The sequence below is a fragment of the Telmatherina bonti genome (genome assembly GCF_933228915.1).
Source record: "Telmatherina bonti genome assembly, chromosome: 5".
NCBI lineage: Eukaryota > Metazoa > Chordata > Actinopteri > Atheriniformes > Telmatherinidae > Telmatherina > Telmatherina bonti.
This window is the reverse complement of record NC_136623.1, coordinates 2274899-2290474: the sequence shown is the minus strand read 5'-3', so window position 1 is coordinate 2290474 and position 15576 is coordinate 2274899. Positions and strand designations below refer to the sequence as shown.

The window sequence follows — 15576 nt, the reverse complement described above, 5'->3', positions numbered from 1 at the left end:
TGATTCCTGTCCTTGTCATATCCTCTATGACTGGTCTTATTCCTTCGATTGCATCTATCTATGATCTGTTTTAGGTTTTATAATAACTGGCTGAGCTGTGGTCATTTACTTTTAATATTGTTGTTTGTATGTTTTTCATGCTTCGGTCAAAAAGCTAATTTTCTGCTGTAGAGATGTCTACAATGCAGGCAGCCTCTAACGGCTCCTCTGGAGCTTCCTGTGGTCCTCACTTATCATTCTGTCCTGATGAGGCAGTCTATCGCATTCAGCTGGGTGGAGCCTGCAGTTCCAAGCTCCTATGCACAGTGTTCAGGTTATTACTGATTTCCTTCCTGATAGAAACTATTTTGTTTCCAAAGAAACTCATAAAGTCGTCACAGCTGAGGTTGAAAGGAATAGATGGCTCAACGGCACTATGGCTCTTAGTCAGTCTGGTTCCAGTGCTGAAGAGAAACCTGGGGTTGTTCTTCTTCTCCTCTATCAATGATGAATAATAAGCTGTTCTAGCCACATGCAAGGCTTTTTATACACTATTAACTTTCTTTCCAGACTATGCAACACTCTTCTAAGCCAGATGAACGCCATTTTCTTTCCAAACGTCTTGATGTCGGTTTTAAAGCTTGAAGCTGGGAATTAAACCACCGGCCCGCTTCTTCTGACTGGTTCTCTTCTTCTTTAGAGGAGCAACATTATCTAGTGTTATACACATTAAAGCTGTCATTCTAGCAACACATTCATGGACCTGTGTTGGAGTAAAGCTCGGATGGGTGTTTCCTGTCAGGTTAACACATGGTGTTGGAGGAAATACTGCTGAAATAGACTTCTTAAATTTGTTAACACTATCTGACAAACATCAACTAGAATGAATTTTCTTCTCAGCCCTTGTGTAGTCAAGTAAAGTAAACTCAAAAGTTATTAAATGATCAGACAGAACAGGGTTATGAGGAAAAACTGTTAGTTGGTCACTTCTGATGCCACATGTCAGAAGAAGATCCAGAGTGTGACGATGAGAATGAGTCGGCATGTGGACATTTTGGGAAAATCCAATTGAACTTAATATAGAGTTAAAGGCAATGGTTAAACTGTCATGTTCATCATCAAGATGAATGTTAAAATCCCCCAGAACAATAACTTTATCAGTATTCAGCACTAACTCTGATAAGAGGTCTGAGAAGTCAGTTAGGAACTGTGAGGAAGATCCAGGTGAAGGTTGAGCTAAGCTAACGGGATTTCCTGTTTCAGGAAACACATTGGCATCTCGGAAGAAGCTCCTTCCCATCATTAAGGACTTTCTCAGAGAGCGGGATGGAGACAGGAGTCCAGGAGACCTGGAGGACGAGTCTCTGGTACCCCCAACCCCCATGAACAGTCTGGTGGAGGGATGTCCACTGGATGCAGGCTTCCCTCAGATCAGCACTCAGGACCTGGAGGACAAGTTCAGCAAGATGGACGCCTCTGACCTCTGACTGTCCCCTGACTCCAGGCTGACCTCTGACCCTAGACTGACCTTTTATGGACGGTGAAGGCTGATAGGACAGAGAACTTTACCAGTGACCCATTGCTATAATCACTGAGACAGGGTAAACCAAGACTATCCAAGATCTTAGCTCTGCTTCAGGTCCAAGTGGTCTGGCACTGATTACAACTTGTCCATATCCAGATCCAGCTGGTCTTGGTCCGGGTCTAGCTGGCTCAGGTTTGGGTCCATCTGGTTCTGGTCCAGGTGTGTTTCAGAACCTGAGCATGTTTAACATGAGTTAAATTAATAAAATGAAACATGTGAAGAAAATCTTGTGAACTTTATTCAGGTCCACCTCAGACCAGTTCTCCAAAACCTCCTAAGTCCTTAATGTTTGAACTGTCATAGTCTATCATATAATAATGTCTGCCTGTTCTTGAAATGTTTTTCTGCTCCTGAAATGCGTCTCTACTGTAACACAGCAACACACTGCAATAAAAACCATTATAATAATCTGTTAATATCCATCCATCTTCTGCCGCTTATCCGGGGTCGGGTCGCGGGGGCAGCAGCCTGAGCAGGGAAGCCCAGACTTCCCTCTCCCCAGCCACATTTGCCAACTCTGTGGGGGGATCCCGAGGCGTTCCCAGGCCAGCCGAGAGATATAATCTAATCTCTCACCATAAATGACAGGGATGCAGTGTCACTTTCTGGTTGGAAATTCAGGGGCGTGGCCAGAACAAGGATCCACCCATGCAGTAAAATGACTCATTTTAAGGTTGTGATAAGTGTGGGACAGCATTTTAAAAAGCGTGTTTTTGTAACTTAAAGAAAAAATAAAACGAGTCTATGTAATTGGATGGATAAAAATTTAGGGCTTAAAGATTGGGACAATTGCTTCCCAATGGAAAGTAGTACCTAGCAAGGAAGCATAAATCATAATTATGTATGACTAAAAACATGTATATGTGTATGTATATTGGGCTGCACGGTGGAATAGTGGTTAGCACTGTGGCCTCACAGCAAGAAGGCCGCTGGTTCAATCCTCAGGTAGGGGGAAGCTTGGACAGTGGCCTTTATGTATGGAGTCTGCATGTTCTCCCCGTGTATGCGTGGGTTCTCCAGCTTCCTCCCACCATCCAAAGACATGATGTTAGGTTAACTGGTTGCTCTAAACCGCCCCTAGGACTGAGTGGTTGTTTGTCTCTGTGTGTTCCTGCAATGGACTGGCGAGCTGTCCAGGGTGTACCCTGCCCTTCACCCAAAGCCTGCTGGGATAGGCTCCAGCTTATATATAATATATAACACCGTGCAGGACGTTTGGCGTTTGCCAGAGAACACCAAGATAAATTCTCCACTGGCGCCCTGAGCTCTTCACAGATGGAAGCAGGTTCACACTGAGCACATGTGCCAGACGTGACAGAGTCTGGAGACGCCGTGGAGAACGTTCTGCTGCCTGCAACATCCTCCAGCAGGACCGGTTTGGCAGTGGGTCAGTAATGGTGTGGGGGGGGGGCATTTCTTTGGAGGGCCTGATCCTGGATTGATCTGGACTCCTTGAGCATAACGACCGTTTAGCTCCGAGACCAAACCACATTGGCATCCAGTCGTCCCTGTTTGGCACCGTTCCTGGCTTTGTCCCTTTCCCAGAGCTGCAGCAACATTTTCAGTATTTATTTTTTTAAGCTCCTGTTTTGAGTCCAACATTCCCTGCTACGGCGACACCTGCTCTGACAGCGTCTTCCTCTCCATTCAGCAGATGATCTGATAAATTAGCGCCCCACAAGATGGGAGTAATTCTTCCACACCAAGTCTTTAAATAAACTACTCATAAAACAACAATTAATAAGCATTCATTTATTTATTGATCCGTTTCCCCACAGACTCAAACAGACACGAAGAGAAAAACTACAAAACAAGAAGAAGTAGTGACAGGAAATATTTACAGTTTCTGATCCATCAGCTAAAAATGCTTCATGGACTGATTGGATTGGTTGAAACATGTGGGAACGAGCTGTTCACACCCGAAGCTGCTCTATGACGACGACTCATCAGTTCTGTAATCTGAAAACACGCCGAAGCTTTGGGAGAAAATTCACAGAAGTCTTTATAAACATGCGTAGTGTCGTGACATGAACTCTGACGCTTCCAAAGCAGAAGAAGAAAAGAGATGGGAGGGAGACGGAGGATTCTTTGGTTCACTTCTTAAAGAACTTCTTATTGAGGAGGAAGATGAGCAGATTAACGTTGACCTTCGCCTTATCGAACATCTTCATCACAGCCACGCCCTCATACTGGAGCTGCAGCAGGTCCTGCACAACACACACACACACACACACACACACTGGTTTTAATCTGAAGATCTGGGACCAGAATCCAGCCTGACTCGGGATTCTGGCCTGGTTGGGACCACTTCTTGGCCCGCTTCATACCTGGTATTGGAGCAGGAACTCCTCCATTTCGACTCCGAGGAACCGAGCTTTGATGTTGAAACTTCCTCTCTCAGGACCAGGAACGATGTCGAAAACGACGTTTTTAAACCTGAAACAGGAAGTGATGTGTCGTCATGTGTTCCACGTTCCTGCAGAACGGTGGTGTTTCTGCGTTCTCACTGTGTGCTCGGCAGGTCTTGGATCTCTAACAGAACTCCCTTCTCCTGCAGCCGGGCGGCGCTGTAGCTCAGAGCGGCGGGTCTCTTCCTCGCCTTACTGTCTGCTGCCTTCCTATTGGTCGATTTACTGCAACACAAACCAATCAGTGAAGAACTCATCAGCATCCGAGAGCCAGTCCACAACCAGCCCTGAGAAGCAAAGGACGGAGACATCCAACAGAGACAGGTGTGTGTAGTACCTGCTGGTGGTCAGGTTATCCAGACAGGAAGTGATGTAATGTCTGTAGTAGTCCACCTGTTCGCTGTGGAAGCTGCTTTTCTCCTGGAGGCGGCCAAGTGTCTGACGGAGCTTCTGAAGCTCCGCCCCCCGGCGCTGGCGGTGCAGACGGTGCTGCCGGATGTCCTGACAGAGAAGACACATCCAGTGAGTTCACCTGAGCGCGGTCAGCCAGGCTCCACCTGGAAAGGAATGTGGAACCAGACTCACCTTGGAGATCATTTGCAGGATCTGGTTCTCAGTCTGAGGTGGTCTCAGGACTCCAAGAGCTTCCAGACGTCGAAGACTCCGCAAGACCTTCCTCTTCTTGTCCTCTACACTCAGGTTGCCATTGGCAACCAGAGACGGGTTCCTCTTCATCTTCTCAGGTGTTCGAGCATGTTGTTTGGCCAGACGATGCATCAGCCAATCATGACACGCTTCCTGTAGAAGTTCAGGTTGTAGAGGATTAGAAACTTCGCAGCAGGAGAGACCCTCCAACAATCTTTGCAGACAGTGGACTCTACCTGGTCAGGTGTGGTCTTTGTTCTCAGGATGTCACTCAGAGAGTCACCTGAATGAGTCCTGATGATGTCAATGATCAGCTGTTTAGTGCTGAAAGAAACAGAGATCAATGAGCAACCGGGTGAGCCCAGTCCGCTGATAGACCTGAACGGACCAGTTTAGTGAGTCACCTGAGCAGCAGTGCTCTGGCGTCCGGTTCGGACTCGCTGAAGATGTCAAACCTACTGGTGAGCGTCAGAGAAACTTCCATCTTACTGGACTCTGAACCTGGATCTCCTGCTAGTGAAGACTCTCCTGCAGAAAAAGCACACAAGATTATTCACACCTGTAAATCTGCACCAACTTATCACAGTTACCTGGAAGGACAGAGAGGTCTACGAAGGACAGAGGGGTCTACGAAGGACAGAGAAGTCTACGAAGGACAGAGAGGTCTGCGAAGGACAGAGGGGTCTACGAAGGACAGAGAAGTCTACGAAGGACAGAGGGGTCTGCGAAGGACAGAGGGGTCTACGAAGGACAGAGAAGTCTACGAAGGACAGAGAAGTCTACGAAGGACAGAGGGGTCTGCGAAGGACAGAGGGGTCTGCGAAGGACAGAGAGGTCTACGAAGGACAGAGAGGTCTACGAAGGACAGAGAGGTCTACGAAGGACAGAGAAGTCTACGAAGGACAGAGGGGTCTGCGAAGGACAGAGAGGTCTACGAAGGACAGAGAGGTCTACGAAGGACAGAGAAGTCTACGAAGGACAGAGAGGTCTGCGAAGGACAGAGAGGTCTACGAAGGACAGAGAGGTCTACGAAGGACAGAGGGGTCTGCGAAGGACAGAGGGGTCTACGAAGGACAGAGGGGTCTACGAAGGACAGAGAAGTCTACGAAGGACAGAGAGGTCTACGAAGGACAGAGGGGTCTGCGAAGGACAGAGGGGTCTGCGAAGGACAGAGGGGTCTGCGAAGGACAGAGGGGTCTGCGAAGGACAGAGGGGTCTGCGAAGGACAGAGGGGTCTGCGAAGGACAGAGGGGTCTGCGAAGGACAGAGAGGTCTACGAAGGACAGAGAGGTCTACGAAGGACAGAGAAGTCTACGAAGGACAGAGGGGTCTGCGAAGGACAGAGAGGTCTACGAAGGACAGAGAGGTCTACGAAGGACAGAGAAGTCTACGAAGGACAGAGAGGTCTGCGAAGGACAGAGAGGTCTACGAAGGACAGAGAAGTCTACGAAGGACAGAGAAGTCTGCGAAGGACAGAGAAGTCTACGAAGGACAGAGGGGTCTACGAAGGACAGAGGGGTCTACGAAGGACAGAGGGGTCTACGAAGGACAGAGAAGTCTACGAAGGACAGAGAGGTCTACGAAGGACAGAGAAGTCTACGAAGGACAGAGAAGTCTACGAAGGACAGAGGGGTCTGCGAAGGACAGAGGGGTCTGCGAAGGACAGAGAGGTCTACGAAGGACAGAGAGGTCTACGAAGGACAGAGAAGTCTACGAAGGACAGAGGGGTCTGCGAAGGACAGAGAGGTCTACGAAGGACAGAGAGGTCTACGAAGGACAGAGAAGTCTACGAAGGACAGAGAGGTCTGCGAAGGACAGAGAAGTCTACGAAGGACAGAGAGGTCTACGAAGGACAGAGAAGTCTACGAAGGACAGAGAAGTCTACGAAGGACAGAGAAGTCTACGAAGGACAGAGAAGTCTGCGAAGGACAGAGAAGTCTACGAAGGACAGAGGGGTCTACGAAGGACAGAGGGGTCTACGAAGGACAGAGGGGTCTACGAAGGACAGAGAAGTCTACGAAGGACAGAGAGGTCTGCGAAGGACAGAGAAGTCTACGAAGGACAGAGAGGTCTACGAAGGACAGAGAAGTCTACGAAGGACAGAGAGGTCTGCGAAGGACAGAGAAGTCTACGAAGGACAGAGGGGTCTGCGAAGGACAGAGGGGTCTACGAAGGACAGAGGGGTCTACGAAGGACAGAGAAGTCTACGAAGGACAGAGAGGTCTACGAAGGACAGAGGGGTCTGCGAAGGACAGAGGGGTCTGCGAAGGACAGAGGGGTCTGCGAAGGACAGAGAAGTCTACGAAGGACAGAGAGGTCTGCGAAGGACAGAGGGGTCTGCGAAGGACAGAGGGGTCTGCGAAGGACAGAGGGGTCTGCGAAGGACAGAGAAGTCTACGAAGGACAGAGAGGTCTACGAAGGACAGAGGGGTCTGCGAAGGACAGAGGGGTCTGCGAAGGACAGAGGGGTCTGCGAAGGACAGAGAAGTCTACGAAGGACAGAGAGGTCTGCGAAGGACAGAGGGGTCTGCGAAGGACAGAGAAGTCTACGAAGGACAGAGAGGTCTACGAAGGACAGAGAAGTCTACGAAGGACAGAGAGGTCTGCGAAGGACAGAGGGGTCTACGAAGGACAGAGAAGTCTACGAAGGACAGAGAAGTCTACGAAGGACAGAGGGGTCTGCGAAGGACAGAGAGGTCTGCGAAGGACAGAGAAGTCTACGAAGGACAGAGAGGTCTACGAAGGACAGAGAGGTCTACGAAGGACAGAGAGGTCTACGAAGGACAGAGAAGTCTACGAAGGACAGAGAAGTCTACGAAGGACAGAGGGGTCTGCGAAGGACAGAGAGGTCTACGAAGGACAGAGAGGTCTACGAAGGACAGAGAAGTCTACGAAGGACAGAGAAGTCTACGAAGGACAGAGGGGTCTGCGAAGGACAGAGAAGTCTACGAAGGACAGAGAAGTCTACGAAGGACAGAGAGGTCTACGAAGGACAGAGAGGTCTACGAAGGACAGAGAGGTCTACGAAGGACAGAGAAGTCTACGAAGGACAGAGAAGTCTACGAAGGACAGAGGGGTCTGCGAAGGACAGAGAGGTCTACGAAGGACAGAGGGGTCTACGAAGGACAGAGGGGTCTGCGAAGGACAGAGGGGTCTACGAAGGACAGAGGGGTCTGCGAAGGACAGAGAGGTCTACGAAGGACAGAGGGGTCTACAATGTGTATATTTATGGATTTAATGTGACATCACAGTGTCTCAACAGTGCCATTTTTCGGACCGTAAATCTGTACAGGGAGTAAAAAACTAAAAATAAAAATACGACACAAACACAAGAAGTCCCTGCTGATCAACCCGAAGATAGGGACCTGTGATTGAGAACCGGTATGAATAACATCTGTAGAGACATTCATACCAGTGCTTCCAACAACAGGAGAAATACCCTTTGTCACTTCATTTTACCTCTGCCTTCTTAGGGCTGGGCGATATGACCACAGATATTGTTTGGACGTTTGAAAATGTCTATCGTTTCATATGAGGCTCTATCATTTAATAATCATTTGATAGGCTGCTTTACCACAATATTTTATGCCAAGACACGCTTTATGGCACGCTGCAATTCATAAACTAACATGGAGGAAGACGGCAGCAGACGTGTTTCAGAGGATAATTCACTAAAAGATGAGCAGCCGACCCAAACTGATGAGCTTGTTCCTAAAAGATGGAAATTTCTGTCTGGATGTGGTTTGGATATAAAAAGAGCGACGTGGAACCGACAACAGACCAGCTCACAGTCCCAACAACGGACTCCGACACAACTAACTCATTTCATCACCTGCAGGAATCAGGATAAAGAATCCAGAATAAAGAACAGAGTCAATAAAAGCAGCGTCTAGTGGAGGAGAATAAACTCCAGACGCTGCAGCAGGTATTTACCTGTGGAACGTCATACGGCCATAGTTCCCCCAGATGGAAGGAGATCCCTGCTGCCGTTGCCTAGCAACACCTGATACATAACTGATGACTGACACAACATTACACACAGTTTATATGGTTATGGATCGTTATGGGGATATAAGATAAGCAACTTTGTGATTTGAAATGTGATCATATTGCCCAGCCCTAGTCATAACCATTACTAGTACATTCTTTGAGCCCCTAATCAACATATATTGATACGGAAAATTCTTCAAGACAGTATGAAATGCAAGTACATTTGATGCTTGCATTCGTCCATCTTTGAAGTGACAACAATATTCTAAAAGCATCATAAAATGCCACTTGAATTTTTTTCATTTTAACTTTACTAGAATTCCACCACCACTTGATCATCCATCCAGCCATTAGTGAGGTCAGACGCTGGCGCATACTGGCTGCCACTGACATTCTGACGCTTGAGATTCTTCTTTCTGATTTTTCTGACTTTTGGCGCTAGTGTTTCTTGGACACTGTTTTTTCATTCTGGTGCCTCCAGCAACACTCTTCCCCCAAGTTCTCAGCTCCTGTGTAACTCACCATATCCTGCTCCTGGCCAACCTCCAGTCTCCAGTCACCAACCACCCGGGTTAGCAGGAGCTCAGCCGGACCCAACTGCTGCTACACCAACGGGTAACATGTGGATTACTTTCACGTCGAGTGGCATTTACCTCTGGTCTCTGCTTGCCTGGGTTCTTTGGTCATCCAACTATCTACCAGTGACTGGGATTATCCAGTACTTTGAGGCAATACTCTCAGACCTGAATGTCTGAGAGACTCAACAATGAACTGATGAACTCTGTTTTTGAACTGCAGACTGACAGTTCCAGAGATGGAAGGTAACCGAGGATGTAGCCAATGTGCAGGACATTGGACAGGACAGGTTTTGTGGCTTGTCTACAGCAGACATGTCTCAATCTGAACCGTATCTGACAGGGATGGGTTTGGAGGACATTATGTATTGTTAGCTGAGTTGTCTGCAGGTTATGGCAGCAGCAGCAGAGCTAGGCAGCAGGACGTGCCGGGGAACAGCTGTTTTCTCCGGAAAGTAGCATCCGGCCAGGTAGACTTGCAAATCTTTACTCTTTGTGGTCTCAACCTGATGTGTGGGTTGATACAATGGCTGACACCTTGGTGATGCTTTAGTGCACCTTGGCCGGTAAAGAACCTGGAGCTGACAGCTGATGTTACAAACAGATAAATAATAAAACTGTTTCTTTCTGCTTTGTGACTTGCGTCAAGGACTCACCTGTTAGCTCTCACTAAGCATGAGATTTATTGAGTTTAAAAAGACTAGGGTTCAGAAAAATTTTGGTTTTCATTGAAATGAAAAGAGGCCCCTCCCTGAGCCGTCACCTTATCGTGGTGGAGGGGTTTGTGTGTCCTGAAGATCCTAGCAGCTATGTTGTCTGGGGCTTTACGCCCCTGGTAGGGTCACCCATGGCAAACTGGGGAGGGACCAGACTAAGTGCTGCTCAAAGACCACTATGATGACAACGACCATGGGCAGAAATGTTCCCTTGCCTGGACGCAGGTTACCGGGACCCCCCTCTGGAGCCAGGCCTGGGGGTGGGGTAGGAGAGCGAGCGTCTGGTGGCCGGGCCTTCGCCCATGGGGCCCGGTCGGGCTCAGCCAGAAAGGGTTACATGGGCCCCACCTCCCGTGGGCTCACCATCTGCGGGAGGAGCCGTAGGGGTCGGGTGCAATGTGAGCTGGGCGGCAGCAAGAGGCGGGGACCCTGGCGGTCCGATCCCCGGCTGCAGAAGCTGGCTCTAGGGACGTGGAACGTCACCTCTCTGGTGGGGAAGGAGCCTGAGCTTGTGCACGAGGTTGAGCGGTTCCAACTAGATATAGTTGGACTCACCTCGACGCATGGCTTGGGCTCTGGAACCAGAACCCTCGAGAGGGTCTGGACCTTCTTCCACTCTGGAGTTGCTCATGGTGAGAGGCGCCGAGCAGGTGTGGGCATTCTCATCAGCCCCCAGCTTGGTGCCTGCACGTTGGGGTTTACCCCGGTGGATGAAAGGGTAGTTTCCCTCCGCCTCCGGGTGGGGGGACGGGTCCTGACTGTTGTCTGTGCTTATGCACCGAACAGCAGTTCAGAGTACCCACCCTTTCTGGAGTCCTTGGAGGGAGTGCTGGAGGGTGCTCCTTCTGGGGACTCCATTGTTCTGCTGGGGGACTTCAATGCTCACGTGGGCAATGACAGTGAGACCTGGAGGGGAGTGATTGGGAGGCATGGTCCCCCCCCCTCTGAACCCAAATGGTGTTTTGTTATTGGACTTCTGTGCTCGTCATGGATTGTCTATAACGAACACCATGTTCCAACATAAGAGTGTCCATATGTACACCTGGCATCAGGATTCCCTGGGCCGCAGTTCCATGATCGACTTTGTAGTCGTATCGTTGGACCTGCGGCCACATGCCTTGGACACTCGGGTGAAGAGGGGGGCGGAGCTTCAACTGATCACCACCTGGTGGTGAGTTGGCTCAGGTGGTAGGGGAGGAAGCCGGTCAGAGCTGGCAGGCCCAAACGTGTTGTGAGGGTCTGCTGGGAACGTCTGGCTGAGTCCCCCGTCAGAGCGAGCTTCAACTCCCACCTTTAGCAGAGCTTCGACCATGTCCCGAGTGAGGCGGGGGACATTGAGTCCGAATGGGCTGTGTTCCGTGCCTCTATTGCTGAGGCGGCCGGCCGGAGCTGTGGCTGTAAGGTCGTTGGTGCCTGTCGTGGCGGTAATCCCAGGACTCGTTGGTGGACACCAGCAGTGAGGGATGCCGTCAAGCTGAAGAAGGAGTCCTATCGGGCCTTCTTGGCCTGTGGGACTCTGGAGGCAGCTGATGGGTACCGACGGGCTAAGCGGCATGCGGCTTCGGCTGTCACCAAGGCAAAAACTCGGGCATGGGAGGAGTTCGGCAAGGCCATGGAGAAAGACTTTCGAACGGCTTTGGTTTTGCTCCTTGCATGATCCAAGGGTTTTTTTCTTACCCCCACTAAGGAGGTTATGTTTTTACTGGCGTTTATCTGTTTGGGTTCAAGATAAATCAAAAAGTTATGGAAACATTTTAATTAGATTTTCGCAAGTTTTTGGAAATGTGAGAAGAAAGAACAGGTTTAATTTTGGTGGTGATCCAGATAATTGTTTGGATTCAGGAACTTTTTAAAGGCCATGGTGGAGGTTTGCACTTTTCTAGTTTGCAGCTTTTTCCACCATCGATTTTCTCTTTCTCGGCTGTTTAGTGGGAGGCAAATAAACCGAGCCGAGTCGGGGAAATCCCTCCTTCATTTTCTCAGCCACGAAGAATCTTACAATATATAAGAAATGAACAACTTCAATTCGGCCTGAAAGTTTTGAGTTTTTACAGATTTACAGTAAACTAAAGGGTCTAACTATATTTGTTATTGTTCATGATTTAAAATGTCCATTTAAAAATGGACTACAATAAAGATGAGGAACCACTTCACCCAGAGTAAAAAAAATGTCTGAGCAAGATAACCTACAGCTCTGGATGCTGTGGGGCTGTCCTGGCTGACACGCCTCTGCAGCATCGCGTGGACATCGGGGTCAGTACCGCTGGACTGGCAGACTGGGGTGGTGGTCCCCCTTTTTAAGAAGGGGAACCGGAGGGTGTGTTCCAACTACAGGGGAATCACACTCCTCAGCCTCCCTGGTAAGGTCTATTCAGGGGTCCTGGAGAGGAGGGTCCGCCGGATAGTCGAATCTCGGATTGAAGAGGAGCAGTGTGGTTTTCGTCCTGGTCGCGGAACAGTGTACCAGCTCTATACCCTCTTTGGGGTCCTGGGGGGGGGCATGGGAGTTTGCCCAACCAGTCTACATGTGCTTTGTGGACCTGGAGAAGGCATTCGGCCGCGTCCCCAGGGGGCTCCTGTGGGGGGTACTCCGGGAGTATGGGGTACCGGACCTCCTTGTACGAGCTGTCCGTAGGTCTGGACGATGAATCATATTTTAATCTCAGTACAATCTGTGTTTCCAACGATGATAAAACTAAAAGGGTGTGATTATTTTCTCTCTGCAGTTTCCTCTCCTGCTGTCTTCAGCTGCTAATCGAGCGTCTCTGGCGTTGCAGCGCTGTGCTGTAAACTCCTCCCACAGCCGCTTTGCTTTCATTCAGACACTGTCGCCAACTTGGAGACTTTCTCGCTAAATCTGGAGACTTTTTTTGTTAAAAGCGACAAATCCAGCAGCTTTTACTGGAGTTATTAGAGACTTTTCTGGTGTTGTGGCGACTGACTTGAAGGCACATATTGTTCTGCAGTTACTGTAAGGAAGGAGCAGCGGGAGCCTCTCCCGTCCTAAAGCACTCCCAGGCGGCCAGTCTCAGTCGGCTCCGGCTGCAGGTCCATGTAGAATAACTGCAGTAGGTTGTGGAAGTTCACCTAAACATAGTTTATACCGTTGTCAGTGACAACTGGCTGCATTATTTTCATATAAACGCATATGTAGTTTGGTGAATTAAATTACTGTAATGTCCCTCCGTTACGGGGCGTTACCATAGCAACGCGTTAACCAGCTGGTTCAGATCAGCCGTCTTTTAACAGGTGAATGAGAGAAACGCGCTGCAGCCTGACAGCCGTTGTTTGGTATAAAACGTACATCCAGGCCAACGTAAAATAGATCGTATAATTTAGTATATTTAACAAATGTAAAAAAGAAATACAGATTTGTTATAAAAATGTTTACTGTGTGGGAATATGGTATAAGCAGATTAAACAACTCAAAACTGTGCATTAGACGGTTGTAATGAACGACACACAGTCAAGAACACCACGACGCGCAGCGTTGTTTAATCCTTACTTATTTTTATCTATTCAGTTCACATCAGTATTTGCATTTTGTCAAAACAAAGCTTCATGTTATTTGTTTTCTAAAATTTGTGGAATCCTAAAGACATTGTTTAAACGTCACTATTTAATGTTAACTATATTCATGTTGTTAAAGATAATGGATAATTGTGTTGAATAATCGAGATCTCAATTTCAGTTAAAATAATTGTGATTATAATTTTTGCCATAATTGAGCCGCCCTAGCTGTCCGGTCCCTGTACGACAGGTGTCAGAGCTTGGTCCACATTGCCGGTAGTAAGTCGGGGGGGGGGGGGGGGGGGGGGGCTCTCCCCTCTTCTCTCAGTATATTGAGTCTTTGTTAAATTAACAGTGAGGATCACTGTTTTAGTGGAACAAAAAATATGACATTTTACATTCAAGTCTTATTTCTTAAAAAAGAAAAAAAAAACATGTCCGAAGCGTGTCATCAAACACATCTGTGCTAGCTTGACTAGTGTGGTATCGGTACACTGAATACCAGGTACGAGTACACACGCTTGGTACTGAGCCAGAAGCAGTAATATTGCTAGACGCTGAAAAAGCATTTGATCCTGTGGAATGGGAATATCTTTGATACACTTGGCAGGTTTGGTTCTAGCTCCAACGTCATTCAACACATTAAGCTTATTTACACTGATCCAGCTGCCTCAGTTTACACCAATAGCATCTCACCTGAGTATTTTTCTTTGCATAGAGGGACGAAGCAACAGGATCCTGTGAGTCTGTTCTGGCTATAGAGCCACTTGCCATAGCCTTTAGATCCAGTGATTATATACAATTTCACATGGTGGTCTGACTCACATGGTCTCACTAAGTGGACGATTTGTCTTGCAGGAATTTGGGAATATATTTTACAGTTACAAATTAAATTTTAATAAAAGCAAATATTTCCCCATTAGTAGTAATGCTGAAAAATCTCCCAATCTGCCATTTAACATGTCTGTAGAATACTAGGCATAAAAGTCACCAGATGCCATTACAGCCCATTTAAAAGTCATCCCTCTCCTGGAAAAGAGCAAACAGGATAATACCTCTCTGTCCTTCAGGACAATATCATTCTAACTCAGTCACTACTTATTATAAAACACTTCAAAAGACGTCTGGGTATTCCAGATGTTCTGTTCAGTCACCCATACGGTACAATCTTTTCTTTCCATCATCCCTAATGGACAACGGGTTCCACATTTGCTATGACAAGAGTATTCGTAGTGTTCAAAAGTTGTTTATAAATTATACTTTTGTTAGTATTACCTGTAGTATTACCTCTGGTATTATCTGTAGTATCATCTGTAGTATTACCTGTAGTATCATCTGTAGTATCACCTGTAGTATCATCTGTAGTATTACCTGTAGTATCATCTGTAGTATCATCTGTAGTATTACCTGTAGTATTATCTGTAGTATCATCTGTAGTATTACCTGTAGTATTACCTGTAGTATCATCTGTAGTATCATCTGTAGTATTACCTGTAGTATTACCTGTAGTATCATCTGTAGTATTATCTGTAGTATCATCTGTAGTATTACCTGTAGTATCATCTGTAGTATTACCTGTAGTATCATCTGTAGTATTACCTGTAGTATTACCTGTAGTATCATCTGTAGTATTACCTGTAGTATTACCTGTAGTATCATCTGTAGTATTACCTGTAGTATTACCTGTAGTATCATCTGTAGTATCATCTGTAGTATTACCTGTAGTATCATCTGTAGTATTACCTCTGGTATTATCTGTAGTATCATCTGTAGTATTACCTGTAGTATCATCTGTAGTATTACCTGTAGTATTACCTGTAGTATTACCTGTAGTATCATCTGTAGTATCATCTGTAGTATCACCTGTAGTATTACCTGTAGTATCATCTGTAGTATTACCTGTAGTATTACCTGTAGTATCATCTGTAGTATTACCTGTAGTATCATCTGTAGTATCATCTGTAGTATTACCTGTAGTATTATCTGTAGTATTACCTCTGGTATTATCTGTAGTATCATCTGTAGTATTACCTCTGGTATTATCTGTAGTATTACCTGTAGTATTATCTGTAGTATCATCTGTAGTATTACCTGTAGTATTACCTGTAGTATTATCTGTAGTACCAGGTGTAGTAGTATCTGTAGTATTAGCTGTAGTAGTCTCTGTA

The 15576-nt window shown here is 47.3% G+C and overlaps 2 protein-coding genes across 2 annotated transcripts in view; one reads left to right on the top strand and one right to left on the bottom strand.

Moving 5' to 3' along the window:
* The window catches only part of prune (prune exopolyphosphatase), a 28580-nt gene extending 26622 nt beyond the window's left edge, over nucleotides 1–1958 (top strand). Inside the window, exon 9 of the mRNA XM_079240720.1 lies at nucleotides 1243–1958. Coding sequence (XP_079096846.1) covers nucleotides 1243–1466 — 224 coding nt within the window. The 3' untranslated portion in view covers nucleotides 1467–1958. The remainder of the gene's footprint in view (nucleotides 1–1242) is intronic.
* A 1699-nt stretch (nucleotides 1959–3657) lies between these two features.
* The window catches only part of LOC306755938 (ras GTPase-activating-like protein IQGAP3), a gene marked incomplete at both ends in the record, with an annotated part of 34758 nt that continues 22839 nt past the window's right edge, over nucleotides 3658–15576 (bottom strand). The window contains 7 exons of the mRNA XM_079240528.1: nucleotides 3658–3771; nucleotides 3892–4000; nucleotides 4072–4197; nucleotides 4310–4473; nucleotides 4558–4770; nucleotides 4854–4941; nucleotides 5022–5145. Coding sequence (XP_079096654.1) covers nucleotides 3658–3771; nucleotides 3892–4000; nucleotides 4072–4197; nucleotides 4310–4473; nucleotides 4558–4770; nucleotides 4854–4941; nucleotides 5022–5145 — 938 coding nt within the window. The remainder of the gene's footprint in view (nucleotides 3772–3891; nucleotides 4001–4071; nucleotides 4198–4309; nucleotides 4474–4557; nucleotides 4771–4853; nucleotides 4942–5021; nucleotides 5146–15576) is intronic.